Source organism: Oikopleura dioica, chromosome 1, assembly GCF_907165135.1.
Source record: "Oikopleura dioica chromosome 1, OKI2018_I68_1.0, whole genome shotgun sequence".
Classification (NCBI taxonomy): domain Eukaryota; kingdom Metazoa; phylum Chordata; class Appendicularia; order Copelata; family Oikopleuridae; genus Oikopleura; species Oikopleura dioica.
In genome coordinates, this window is record NC_137291.1 from 13,692,495 (window position 1) to 13,704,339 (window position 11,845).

Sequence of the window (11,845 nt, forward strand, 5' to 3'; positions counted from 1 at the left end):
ATAAAAAAAAGGAATTTTATAAATTAGTAAAAATAAACAAATATGTTCTAGAAATTTTCTAGAACCATTTTAAATAAACAAAGGAAACCAGAATTTTTAAATTGACCAATATAAATAATTTTTTTTTCAATTCTTGGGGGCCCGAAGATCTAACCGAAACATCACTTATTCGTATCTTTCATTTGCCCAACGATTAATTTAAATAAATTAATTAATTGGCAATAAACCTCTCATTTCTGCTCAAAATTCATTCTTCAGGGCTATGTCGAGTTCCAAACCCAAGATGGCGCTCCAGTCTCCCCTGATCTCCTAGATCTCGACATCATCAAATACACAATTCGCATCACCCGCGACACCGTCACCTCAACCCTTTCTACGGCTCCGCTGTGGTGGACGTCCGGGTCTAAAAACGGCGGCAGGTGCTGTTTTTGGCGATACAAGATTTTAATGATTTCAACGAGTTTGATAACTCGTTTTGAGATTTCTATTTTGAGATATTTATGATTTTTGTTTCAGCCGAATGAAATATTTCTCCGGCGGCTTTATCTACATCCAAAACATGATCGACAACGGGATAATTTTGACAAAATCGAATCTTGAAACGGGCTGGAATTTTTCTTCGCTAAAGCAGCGCTAGAAAGGTAGAAAATTCCAGCTTCAGACAAAGTTCCCATGGGCGCTTACCTACAGATGTTTTCCTACCAGTGCTACACTTCCGATTCCTTCCTCGGTATGCCATTTTTTCTTCGTCCACTTTGCTCCGCCTCGTGGAACGGACGCGCTACTGTATTTGTTCAGATGTGATTTCTGGAATGATGCCGATTCTGCTGAGTTTGAGTTGGGTTTTTACCGTCGCAATTACTGTCAAAAACATTGTCTGGGAAAAGGAGTCGAGGCAGAAGGAACTGATGAAGATGATGGGTCTATCAGGTTAAAAAGAAGATTGGAATTTTAACCCACTGGCGCATGGCTGGCATATTTTTGGACACTAATTTTTTTTTCGAGTTTTTTTTTTGAGCGTTAAAAATCGGGTTTTTAATTAAAAAACTCAATTTTTGTGGTAATTATGGCCAATTTTTTGCCAGTCATGCGCCAGGGGGTTAAAATTCAAAAATCTTTTATAACAAAAAAAATTTTAGGCGGCACGTTGTGGGGCTCGTGGTGGCTGGACACAATGTCTATGATGATCCTATCGTGCACTGGGGAGGTTTATCCGACATTAAAATTCACCGAGCCGACATCTTCCAAGAGCTCCTTGAATATTCACCTCTTTAGAAACTTTAGAGCACCTAATTTTTATAACCAAATTGCAAATTGACAGAACGTGGACTAGAAGAGGGGGGAATCAGATAAACCTCTTGAAAAAGATTGACTATCATTATTAAATATGGAGATATATTCCACCACTCGGATGGATTCATCACGTTTTTATTCCTCTTTGGCTACGCTTTTGCCTCAGGAACGGCTCTAGAATTCCCTAAACAACAAATTTTTCGACCAAAAAGAGCCAAAAACAAGCTTCAATTGCTTTCCTGATTTCGACCTTTTTCTCTAGCGCGAATCTATCAGGCCAATTTTCTAAAAAAATCCGTGTTCCGTGGAGATTCGGTCTTTGAACCTCTAATTAGCTAGAATTTTGTGGAATTTCCTGCTCTTATCGAATTTGGAAGGACTGATTTTTGAACTTTGAATTAGCCGCCTGCGGTGGGATAATTTACTTCTTCTTGTACCTGCCGTATAATATGTGCGCGATTTGGGAGTTCAAAATTCCGAGATGGTTGAAGTTTATTGCTAGTTTGATACCTACAGGATTGGAACTAATCATTTTCCTAATCAGAGGAAAAAATCAAATTCTCAGAAAGCATAGAATGACATTTTTTAAGAATTCTCCATGAGGCAATTTAGTTCGCAACTTGTATTGCGTTGTTTTTTCATCGACCTTTTCCCATTGAGCCTCGACAGAAGGAAGGTGTCTAAGAATTTTGACATGTCCTTCCGAAGCGGGAGAATTTTCCGACAGTACTGAAAATGGCACGAATGGCACGAACGGCACGAATGGCACGAAAACATGTCTTTTCATCGTGCCATTTTCAGTAAAATTCTAGAGACTTTTTTGTTATTGTTTTTCAACCCTTGAATTTCCTACCACTAAACCCGCGGAGCGGGCATTTATAACATGAATATTCAATGAAAAATTGCTCATTTATGCTTAAATCACTATTATTTCGATTTTTAATCAATAACAATGGCAAAATTGAGGAATTTCACTCAAAAAAAATCTTTTTTAGGCCTGAATTCGTGGTCAATTTAAAAAAGTTTCAAATTATTTTTTTTTTGTTTTTTATCATAATTAATGAACTTTTCAAGTTGTTAAATAACTATCGTTTCTACTTAATCCGTTAATTTCTCATTTTAATTCGAGATTTCCCTCAAGGTTAATTCGCAAAAAAATGTGTCTCTGTTTTCGTGCCATTTTCAGTGAATTCGTGCCATTCGTGCCATTCGTGCCATTCGTGCCATTTTCAGTATTGACCGAATTTTCCGGATCATAAGCATATTCAGAACTTTGGTTAGTAGCATCACTCTTTCGGTATAAAGATATATATGAAACATCGCAGTCATATGTAAGCTCTTCGTTATGTGTTATACAGAGAACCATAGATAAATAGAATTCTGTCTTATTGAAAGGAGTACGTTCTTTCTCAATGGTCACTTCAAGGTAACAGTTTCGAAAGCTGACTGACTTTTTTTGCGTTGTTTTTCCTGGTCTTGACATTGTCTCAAAATTATAGCTGTCATCTTATTTATAAAATTAGAATATAATTATGACTCATAATTTATGAGGCCCTTCCTACAATCAAATATAAAAGCAAGATTAATATGGTAAATACCACAGCTTATAGCTTTAAGAAATCGCCGTATATCTTCGTTATCATGGTAGTCCTTGAAGTCTCTTGATAAAAGGTCATTTTCAGCTATAACAGTTAAATTTTTTAAGAATCGAAATCTTACTTGCATTGATCATTTTCGACTCAGTAAGCAGTTTAAAATCGAGCGATGTCAGTTCGTAAACTGATTTTAATGAACGTTCAATTGTCTTGAGATCAGCTGACCGCTCATTTAAAATATCAATTCCAGTATCACATTTATCAAGAACCGCTAGAAAATTTTCTGTTCTTCCTCTTATGTCTTCAATTTCTCCATCTTGTTCTCGATTTGCAAGCAGCATATTTTCATGATATACTTCAAGATCAGAGACCTTCTCCTCCAACGTCTCATTTTTTAATCTTAGCTTCTCATAATTCGATTCTTAATTATCGTTTTGTACTTCCAGATCAAAATTTAACATTTACTAAGACGCAAATTTTCTTCTTCCAGTTTTTGTATTCTTTCGATGATCGGTTTGAGCTGCTCATTTGCCACATTTTTCTGACTATCGAGTATCATGTTCCTATAACTACCAAGTGAGCTCTCGGAAAAAAAGGTTCGACTGGTAGATGTAGCATCATCATTCATTTTTTTTTTTTGAATTCTCGTAGAGAACCAAGAAATAAATCGCTCTGATCAAATATGATCGGTGGAAAGTGATATTTAATTTTATTTTTACGATAGTTCCATTGCAGTTCCCCTTGGATACGGGTCGTGGCAATTCTCAGATCTGGAAAAAGAAGGAACCGGTGCACAGTGGGGTAATCTCAACACGGAATTTGGAATTAATCAGGATCGGATAAAGCCCCTTCCACGCCCAATTCTTTTCCCAAAATGACTGCTCAAAAACGAATATCCTCAAATAAAGCGCTACATGAACATTGCCGAATGCACGCTAATGTTGTACTTTGACGGCGTTTTCTACTACTTCCTCGCTTGGTACATCGACAACGTTTTCCCAGGCGAATTCGGCGTTCCGCGAAAATGGTACTTTTTCATTCAGGCACGTTGGGAATCGAAAATTTCTTCTTGTACGCCACTTTGTCAAAATCATTTTCCGCGATTTCAAAAGTTTGTCGCGAATCATTCCCTTTCTAACAGCCTTCGTTTTGGACAGGAAAATCAAAGCGAAATACGAGCGAGGAAATTAGCAAAGGATCAGTAGAATCAGACAAAACGGTGAAACAAGAGGCCGTCTCTGAAGAATTGAATACTGGAGTGGAATTGCAAGGACTCACAAAAATTTATAAAGTAAAGATTCAACTAGAAGCTACTAAAAGACGCTCTTGAAAATCAATGAGATCTGCGGCCTCTAGAACCGTTTTAGGCTAGGATAAATATATCCACGAGTCGCCATTTTAGGCGAAATTAGCCACGCAATCTTCTATCTTTTTGTCTATTATTGAATTTTAAATAGCTTCCGGCTGTCGGTCTGGCGAAGATAAACTAGCTGTGGATGATTTATCGCTCAAGCTTTACTCAAATCAGATTACTTCGTTTCTGGGTCATAATGGCGCTGGTAAAACAACAACGATGAGATTTGGGTTCTATTTTTTCTTTCAATTTTCATCGTTTTTAAGGGTGTCAGAGGCTGTTAAACAGTCTCAGAGTCTAAAAAGAACGGTTATGCGTCGATGGGTTAAAATTTTTATGGAATTGATAAGCTCGAAGTTGATCGAAAACGCTGATAAAAAATAGAACCCGTGGTCCAGTATGCTAACTGGAATCTACACACCGAGCGGTGGAACGGCGCTTATTGACGGATACGATATCTGGACTCAGATGGATCAGGTCCGGACGGTGCTCGGCTTTTGTCCACAGCACAACGTACTTTTTGAAGATCTCACTTGCGCAGAGCATATCGAATTCTTCTGCTCTCTCAAAGGTCAAAACAAAACCAAAACGAAGGTGGAAATCGACGAGCTTTTGGAAAAATGCGGATTGATGGCCAAAAAGCACCTGAAAGTTCCGACTCTTTCTGGTGGAATGAAACGCAAGTTGTCTGTAGCTTTGGCTTTTTGCGGCGGATCGAAAATTGTCCTCTTGGACGAGGAACGGAGATGGAAAAAATATTCCCAGTCGTGATTTGTATCCAAAACTTCGGTACGTGGCCACCCGTTTAAATTGCTTATCCCGTGGCCTAAATAGGACCTTCCGAACCGCGATTACGCGCCTCGAATGGTTCTAAATTGCGTTCCAAAAGATTACATAATTTTATACGTAGACACTAGATTAGGGAAATTCAACGACATTCAACGACATTGTTACAAGCCTTTGATGACTTTTTCTGGAGCTGGTGATTTATTCAACCAAAAAATTTACTTATGCGCATGCTCAAAAAGAGACGTAGAAAGCTGGTGATTATCGACCCCTATCTCCTTAATCTTACTGTAACCATGCGTTTTCAATGAAACAGGGGTTCTTTGAAGCTTTAGTTAAGTTTTAAATCGAGAAGCCGCTTGCGGCTTCGAGAACATACTCTGAAAGCCGCGCTTTGCGCGGCTTTTCTCATGTTTCAGCTCGAAGCCGCAAGCGGCTTCTCGATTTGATACTTAACTGAAGCTACAGAGGAACCTTGTTTCCATAAAAACGCATCGCTACAGTAAAATTAAGGAGATAGGGGTCGATAATCACCAGCGTTTTCCGTCTTTTTTGAGTAGAAAGAGCAAGAAAACAGTAATTAAGCTCAAAAACCTACTTGTAGTCAGTTGTCTAATCTCCGCCGTAAGCCCACAGCGGGGGTAGACCCTTACGCCAGGCGTGGAATTTGGGACTTGCTCACAGGATTCAAAACGGGCCGGACGATCCTCTTATCGACCCACCACATGGACGAAGCGGACGTGTTGGGTGACCGCATCGCTATCATCGCGGCAGGTATGCTACTTTCTATTTTCGTGAAGCTCATTTTTCAAAATTTTTGACTTATAAAAAATCTCTAGGGCGGCTAAAATGTGTCGGCAGCTCGCTTTGGCTGAAGAGTAATTACGGCGAAGGGTACTATCTGACAGTAAATACGCGTTTTCACGATGAAACGCGCGATGCTATCAACTCCTGCGGAAACGAACACTTAGATGTGGTCGAGACAAAGCTCAATAGTATCTCGTTTCGGGTACCTTATCATTTTGTCGAGCAGGCTCGGTTATCAAACTTTCTAACTTAATCAAATATCAGCGCTTCAAATACAAAAAAATCTCCCCTAAATTGATAATTTCGTGCTTGACGGCTAAAATTGTTAATAAAACATTGTCTTTAGGGCCAAAGATGGTCGATTATCAGGTTGAAAATGAGTTTTTCTTGCTTCTATTGGCTGATTTTTCGATATTTTTTCATAAAATTGAGAATTTCTCCTCCCTTTCCGATGTATTTTTGACAAACTTGGGCCCTCAAAGTCGATATTAAGCCGACAATCTTGGATTTCCGAGCCAAAAAAAGGACTTGATGTCAAAAATCCTCGACAAGCTCGAATCCAAAGAGCTTAATGGCATCCACTCTTACGGCATCCGCGACTCCAGCCTCGAAGAAATCTTCATCAAAATCGCCAGCCAGGAAAAGGCATTTTCTCTTTCTAAGGAGCTCTAAATTCAACAGAAAACCACGTGAGATAAACTTCCCGCTGACCCTAAATATACACAGCGCCAAAAAGCCTTTTAAAAAGGATGAAAAAGAAAAAGGCAAAAATTCGGAAGAGGAGGAGCCGGAAGGAAGGAAGAGCCTGTCGCTTTCTAGTAGTACTATTGAAGGGACCGGGAATAAAATCCACCCAGAATTAATCGACAAAGGAAGGAATGTGCAGGGCACGTTGGTCGGCGGCGCGCTCAGGAGGCAGCAGTTTGGGGCGATTTTTGAGAAACGAGCAATTACGGTTTCCAGGAGTATCAAGATTGGGTGCATTTTTTCATAGAAGAAATTTTTTTGATTGAAAATAGCTTTGCTTTACATTTTTATTTAATGGTATATGTCGAATAAAATTTTCTGACAGGAAATACTACTATTAGTATTTGAAGGACATTTCATTATTTTTTTAACACAGAGAAATATTTTTCAACTGATACTTTTCAGGTTTTTCTTCAGCGTAAAGACGTCGAGCCAAACACGGGTTCAAACAAGAGTTGTAAGGGCATTTTATTCTCTGCATAACTTCATTTTTTTCTTTTTCACAACTGATTTTTTTCGCTTTTCGATCATCTTGAAAACCAAATACGAAATTTCCCTTTTCCTTTCTAAAAAATAACAACAACGCAGTTTCATACAGTAATGGTTTATTACGACCTGAATTTTTAAGTATTATCACGACGGTTTAGGTTAACATTTTAAAATTCAAACAGCTACGGTATTATATTTTTGATATCTTCTTTTGTTCATGGAGGAGAATGACGATCAAGTTTCCGCTTATAACGATTTCATTTTCAAATATATTTTATCTCTTTTTCCATATTTAATTCAACAATTTATCCTGTCGCATATCGAAAGAACCAAAAAGAAAATTTCCCTTTCCGTCGCCAAAAACAACACCCTTATTACAGTCATTCTTCGCCTCAATCGTCGTCCCTCCACTTTTTATCGCGCTGGCTTTAGCGATGACTTTACTAGGCAGAGTTTAAAGAATTGGATGTTTCATAACAAAAGAGGCTCAAGCAGCTTCTCTTCCTTGTTGGAGGATAAACTCTTTAGAACTTTTATCCAAGTTCCGGACGTATCTGAGTCAACCCCTTTGGAGATGGAAGCGATGATGTACGAGGGCGGGGGTCACCTTAGCCTCTAATCAGTAAAGCTAGAAAGGCAAGACGCCACGTGCGGCCCGATAAAAAAAGAGGAGCCGAGCGTTGATCCTCGATCAGAATAAATCCGAAGCTCGGGCTTATGGTGTTAACACTTTCACGTCGCTGGACATTGACGCAGACCCAGTTTATTCGAAGCTGTATAATTCGCGAATTTGGTTTCAAAAAAAGTTCAAATCAATTTTTTATTCAAAAATTTCTTATTGGCTGAAATAAACCAATAAGATAATGCAAAATTTTCTTGTTGAATAACCAACAAATCTGATTGGGGAAACGTAGATTTTGCGTAATTTGATTGGTCGATCTCTAAAAATCGATTTCAGCCAATAAGAATCACTTTCTTAACCCAAACTCTAACCCTAATTTTCGATATTGAAAAGCTTCCTTCGTATTGGTTAAAAAGACCCTTGAACAAACCTGATTGGCCCTCCTTCTTGAAACCAAAAAAGCTCCTGTCAAAGCCGGGTTTCGGTACTTGGTGCCTAAACACTACTTCCAGCGCCGAAAAACGCAAGTGGACGATCGACTACGCGAAGGAAAAAGGCTTCGACTTATCTGATCGATATTGTTCGGACGCTAATGTTGATCCGGAAGAGTACTTATTGCCAAACGCTTCATGGAGTTTATCCCGCCCGGTGGGAAGTGAGACTAACGACGCTTGCGCCTGTACATACGGTGAGCAGTTAAAAACATCCTGAGCAGCTTTTTCAATTAAAAAAATATTAAGGGGACTATATTAATCCACTCATGGACTGCGGAAGATATCCAAACGACCATCCAAACTACCCTGGTCAGAAAAAGTTTGCTGGAGGAGAAAATACGCCGATTTTCGAGCTTTACAGTGGAATGCATAATTATAATATGAACGGGAGAAATATCACTGACTGGGTTCAGAAAACTGTCGACAAGGATCAGAGTTTAAATTTCCATCAATACAGAAACATAACATTTAATTTTCAAATAATATAATAGATTTTTATTAACAAGTAATCAATTTTTATATCTGAATTTCAAAGTCTTTCAATACATTTTGATGTTCATTTTATGTTTTCTTTACATTTCTCTCTCGTTTGGGATTTTCAAATACCCGATTTTTCTTCTTCATAAAAAGAATATTCATTTTATAACGAAATTTTCGAAGACCATGGTACGCAAAAAATATCAATTTCCTTTTATAAACAACTCGCTAAATAAATTTTTTAACAACATAAAAATTTGAAACTCTTGAAAGGATACCTTCGTCTTCCAACGATACGGAGGCTTTAGCATTGGAGCCAATGCTTTGAATGAAAGTTTATTGAACTTGCAACCCGGATTGGAGGACCGTTTGGATCCATTCATTCGCCACCGGAATTCAAAAATATGGTTCAATAATGTTGGCTACCACGCCTCTGTTGCTTATTACAATATTTTCGCCAACTCTCTCCTCCGCTCCTCCATGCCGGATAGGAACCCGGAGGAACTTGGGATTGATGTGGTGAATTATCCACTCGACTTCGATCTGAATAACATTGACGCTGCTGCTTTTCAACAAGCGTCTACGGATGTTATTATTGCAATTTGCGTGGTGTTCGCACTCAGTTTTATTCCTGCGTCTTTTGTGGTTTTTCTCATTGAAGAACGAGCATCTGGAGCGAAGCACCTTCAGTTGGACTCGGCAACTTGTGTGTAAAACCTGAGTCAGGCTCTAAAAGAGAATGAACGGAAAGCCGCGTAGCGGCTTTTTAACAAACGAAGCCGCGAAGCGGCTTCGAAGAATCACTATTTCAATTTGTTTTGAAATAATTATGAAGCCGCTCCGCGGCTTTGTTGAAAAAAACCGCAAGCGGCTTTTCATTTCTGTTGGTTCAGAGCCTGATTGAGGCTTTTTACACAGGTTTTCGAGCCCAGAACTTTAGTTTTTGAGCGGAATGAACCCGAATATCTACTGGATCGCCAACTACTGCTGGGACATCCTTATCTTTCTCTTCCCAACTGCCCTCTCAATCGCGATCTTCGCCCTGTTCCAGAGCAATGCTTATACAGGCAAAGATAATATTGGAAGCTTGGTTCTTTTGTTTATCCTTTTTGGCCTGGCTGCGACCCCGCTGATGTACCCAGCTACGTATCTGTTTGATAAGGAGGGTGTTCTTATCGGCAAGTTCTTATCGAACATGTTTCTTGAAGCGTTTTTAGTTATGTTCATTCGAGGAAAATATTTAGGGATAAGTTGATGGAGCGGGAGATAGGAGATTCTTATTCATATCGCTGCGTAAATATACTAAGCTGAGGGTTCTCCTTAGATTTTCGACGAAAAATGGACAAGGGTAGGCCCAAGATTGTAGAAAAAACTTCGTTCATCGTGCCCAAGATTGTCAAATTTTGAATTTTCGCGTTCTAATTGGACAATTTCGTGCAGAAAATCGACTATCTAGAGCTAGAATTCGATAAGCTCGAGAAAGAATCGCAATGTTTAGCCAACAATCTTGGGGATGACCTTAATTTTGTATATGTATGGCACTTAATTCTGCTGTTTTTGTGATCAGAATTCAAGTGCTGAATATTTCGCATTACAAAATAATTGAAATTATTTATTTTGAAAACCATCATCACTTTTTTCACTAACTCAGTTACACGCTTGACCTAAATTCGAAATTTCGGAACACTTACTATAAGCCTGCTACTGCATACGTCGCCCTAACCGCGTTCAACCTGTTTATCGGAATCAACACAACGATTGCGGTTTCCGTCATGATGAGCATCGCTGAAAGGTCAGTACCTGCCCCATTAGTGCATCGAAGTTTATTTTGCATCTCATTTTATTTTTGGCGTTTTTTCAGTGATCCGGATTTGGAAGATATCTACATAATTCTCGACAACGTGTTTTTGATATTTCCGCATTTCTGCCTCGGCCGGGGCTTGATGGAAATGGCCATACAACAGGCTTACCTGGACGCGTACGCCGAACTCGGGTTTGAACAAGAACGAAAGGAGCCGATTTTAGGCACGATTGGCTTTCCAAAATGCATTCGTCGAAACTCGGCCCAGACCATAATTTTTAATTGAGCCACTCACTTCCGAAAAGGGTAATCCTTTTTCAACACGGTTTTTTCTATTACCTAATGCTCAAGAAAGAAGCAGAAAACTTGAATAATTGAGTATAAATATGTAAGAAAAGGATGTAAGAGGCTTTCTAAATGGTTTATTCCTGAATGTCTAATAGATTTATTTTACAGTTGAAAAGGGTCTTGCTTCCGTTAAGGGTAACCCACAAAAAACAGCTTCTTCTGCTTTAGACGGTCTGGCTTTATTTAATGCCAACTTACTTCATTTTTGGCAAGAAAATTTTATTATATGATTCAAAAAACACTTAAACAGACTGTTCTGGTACTGTACCAAGATGAATATCCACGGCCCATGGGCCATATTATTTATTTGAATTCAAAAAGACTAACAGCGGACTAATTCTTAAGTCAAATTTTGTGTCATTTTAAACAAAAGTAATGCATAAAATTGATGAAAAGTAGACTAATTCACAGAATCAAATTAATTGTAACACAGTTTTCAAAATTTTCATAACTACTCGGAAAGCTTCATAGTATTTGAAGTAATTATGGAAACATCATTTAGAGAAGATATTGAAAAGGTCAATAAAGTGACAATTTAACGAAAGCCAAAATCAGCATTTGAGTACAACGGTCGCTGCTGCCTGGCCATGGCGATCCAAACTATCGTTTTCTTCTCTTTGGTGCTCTTTATTCAACATCGTTCTACGGCGAAATCAACATCAAAAATAGTCACCCATAGCAGTGGAAAACTGGAAGAATCGGACGTGGCAGCAGAGACCGCCCGCGCGCACGATGAAAACAACAAAGACTTACTCAGGATTAAAAAGCTGACAAAGCTTTTCCAACAAAAGGGAGGAAGCGGGACTTTCACGGCTGTTGATGGGATTTCTTTGTCCGTACCGAAGGGCGAGTGCTTCGGCCTTTTGGGAGTTAATGGAGCGGGAAAGATAAGGGACAAAGATAGATATGAATGAACGAGAAGCTTGAGATGGTGGAAAGTTTGACAGCTTTGGCGACTAGTTTTGACAACTTCGAATTACCACGGCTCAAACTTCATCTTTCATCGAAAATCTTTGATCCTTTTTGAAGACC

The 11,845-nt window shown here is 38.9% G+C and overlaps 2 protein-coding genes across 2 annotated transcripts; both read left to right on the forward strand.

Moving 5' to 3' along the window:
• Positions 1 to 650: 650 nt before the first annotated feature.
• LOC145712274 (phospholipid-transporting ATPase ABCA1-like) lies at positions 651 to 1,284 on the forward strand. Its single transcript, XM_081789962.1, has 4 exons — positions 651 to 730; positions 799 to 930; positions 1,140 to 1,207; positions 1,276 to 1,284. Exons 1-4 carry the CDS (start codon positions 673 to 675, stop codon positions 1,282 to 1,284), a joined length of 267 nt encoding a protein of 88 aa, XP_081646088.1. The 5' UTR covers positions 651 to 672.
• A 5,082-nt stretch (positions 1,285 to 6,366) lies between these two features.
• LOC145712275 (uncharacterized) lies at positions 6,367 to 8,675 on the forward strand. Its single transcript, XM_081789963.1, has 3 exons — positions 6,367 to 6,480; positions 8,156 to 8,381; positions 8,434 to 8,675. Exons 1-3 carry the CDS (start codon positions 6,367 to 6,369, stop codon positions 8,673 to 8,675), a joined length of 582 nt encoding a protein of 193 aa, XP_081646089.1.
• Positions 8,676 to 11,845: the final 3,170 nt, after the last annotated feature.

Coding starts and splice junctions, on each gene's coding strand:
- LOC145712275 (XM_081789963.1), top strand. CDS start 6,367: ATGTCAAAAATCCTCGACAAGCTCGAATCCAAAGAGCTTAATGGCATC. Junction 6,481..8,155: donor AAATCGCCAGCCAGGAAAAG/GCATTTTCTCTT, acceptor AAACCAAAAAAG/CTCCTGTCAAAGCCGGGTTT. Junction 8,382..8,433: donor CGCTTGCGCCTGTACATACG/GTGAGCAGTTAA, acceptor AAAAATATTAAG/GGGACTATATTAATCCACTC.
- LOC145712274 (XM_081789962.1), top strand. CDS start 673: ATGGGCGCTTACCTACAGATGTTTTCCTACCAGTGCTACACTTCCGAT. Junction 731..798: donor CACTTCCGATTCCTTCCTCG/GTATGCCATTTT, acceptor GTATTTGTTCAG/ATGTGATTTCTGGAATGATG. Junction 931..1,139: donor GAAGATGATGGGTCTATCAG/GTTAAAAAGAAG, acceptor AAAAAATTTTAG/GCGGCACGTTGTGGGGCTCG.